The 746-nt window shown below is 41.3% G+C and overlaps 1 protein-coding gene across 1 annotated transcript in view; it reads left to right on the top strand.

Annotated features, from left to right (window-relative positions):
- The first annotated feature begins 461 nt into the window (after positions 1–461).
- Positions 462–746, top strand: part of LOC119592864 — a 13,463-nt gene continuing 13,178 nt past the window's right edge. The window contains exon 1 of the mRNA XM_037941758.1: positions 462–565. Within this exon, the coding sequence (XP_037797686.1) occupies positions 470–565 (96 nt within the window). The 5' untranslated portion in view covers positions 462–469. The remainder of the gene's footprint in view (positions 566–746) is intronic.

The raw sequence follows: 746 nt of genomic DNA, 5'->3' as shown, positions 1-746 counted from the left end.
GATCCACCTCGACGCATGCTGGTAATTTTCACTTCCAGTCACGTGTTATTACCTAAGGTTTAAGCTTTCACCCATTCATCCGTCGCGAGTTTGTACTCTACCCCTTGTTCCCCGTGGCTGTTCCAGAATTCAGCGACATGCATGGGCACCGTACTGAGCGAAAACTTTTGCGTAATTCTTCGTATTTGTCCAGAAACATTCATGAATAGTAATGGGACTTACCATTTCGGATAACAGGTTGCCAGATTAGCACAACCTTAAACTTTTTGTGTTTTATCTTATTTCTCTCTCTCTTCTATTCCTATTTTAAATTTACATTGAGATGGCAGAATTACGGAGATAAGCGGAGTAGTGGGTCTATATCGGAATAACTTTTTTATAGTCTCCCTAAATCCCCCTTCCACTCGGACACTTGGCATAAGGTGATCCATCGACGGTGTAACTCCTGCGACCGAGGATCACCCTGGTTATGTGCTTTGACGATCAGTTCTATACTTACAAGGGTGAAGGAGAGAGCTTGAGATTGGTGCTGCAAGACCTGATCATTTTGACATCTTTAGATAAGGTAGAAGGTCGAAGCTAAGTTCTCTTTCAGTTTATTACGCATTATGATCGCCATATATGTTTTTGTTTATAGTTTTCGCGTGGATTGACTGATCGTATACAAGGTAAGAGGATTCATAAACGGAGAGGAAAACAACAGGATATAACGTGATTTTGAAGTATGTATAGCATATGGATTGGGG

This window comes from Penaeus monodon, chromosome 31 (genome assembly GCF_015228065.2).
Source record: "Penaeus monodon isolate SGIC_2016 chromosome 31, NSTDA_Pmon_1, whole genome shotgun sequence".
NCBI lineage: Eukaryota > Metazoa > Arthropoda > Malacostraca > Decapoda > Penaeidae > Penaeus > Penaeus monodon.
This window is presented reverse-complemented; position numbering and strand designations above follow the sequence as displayed.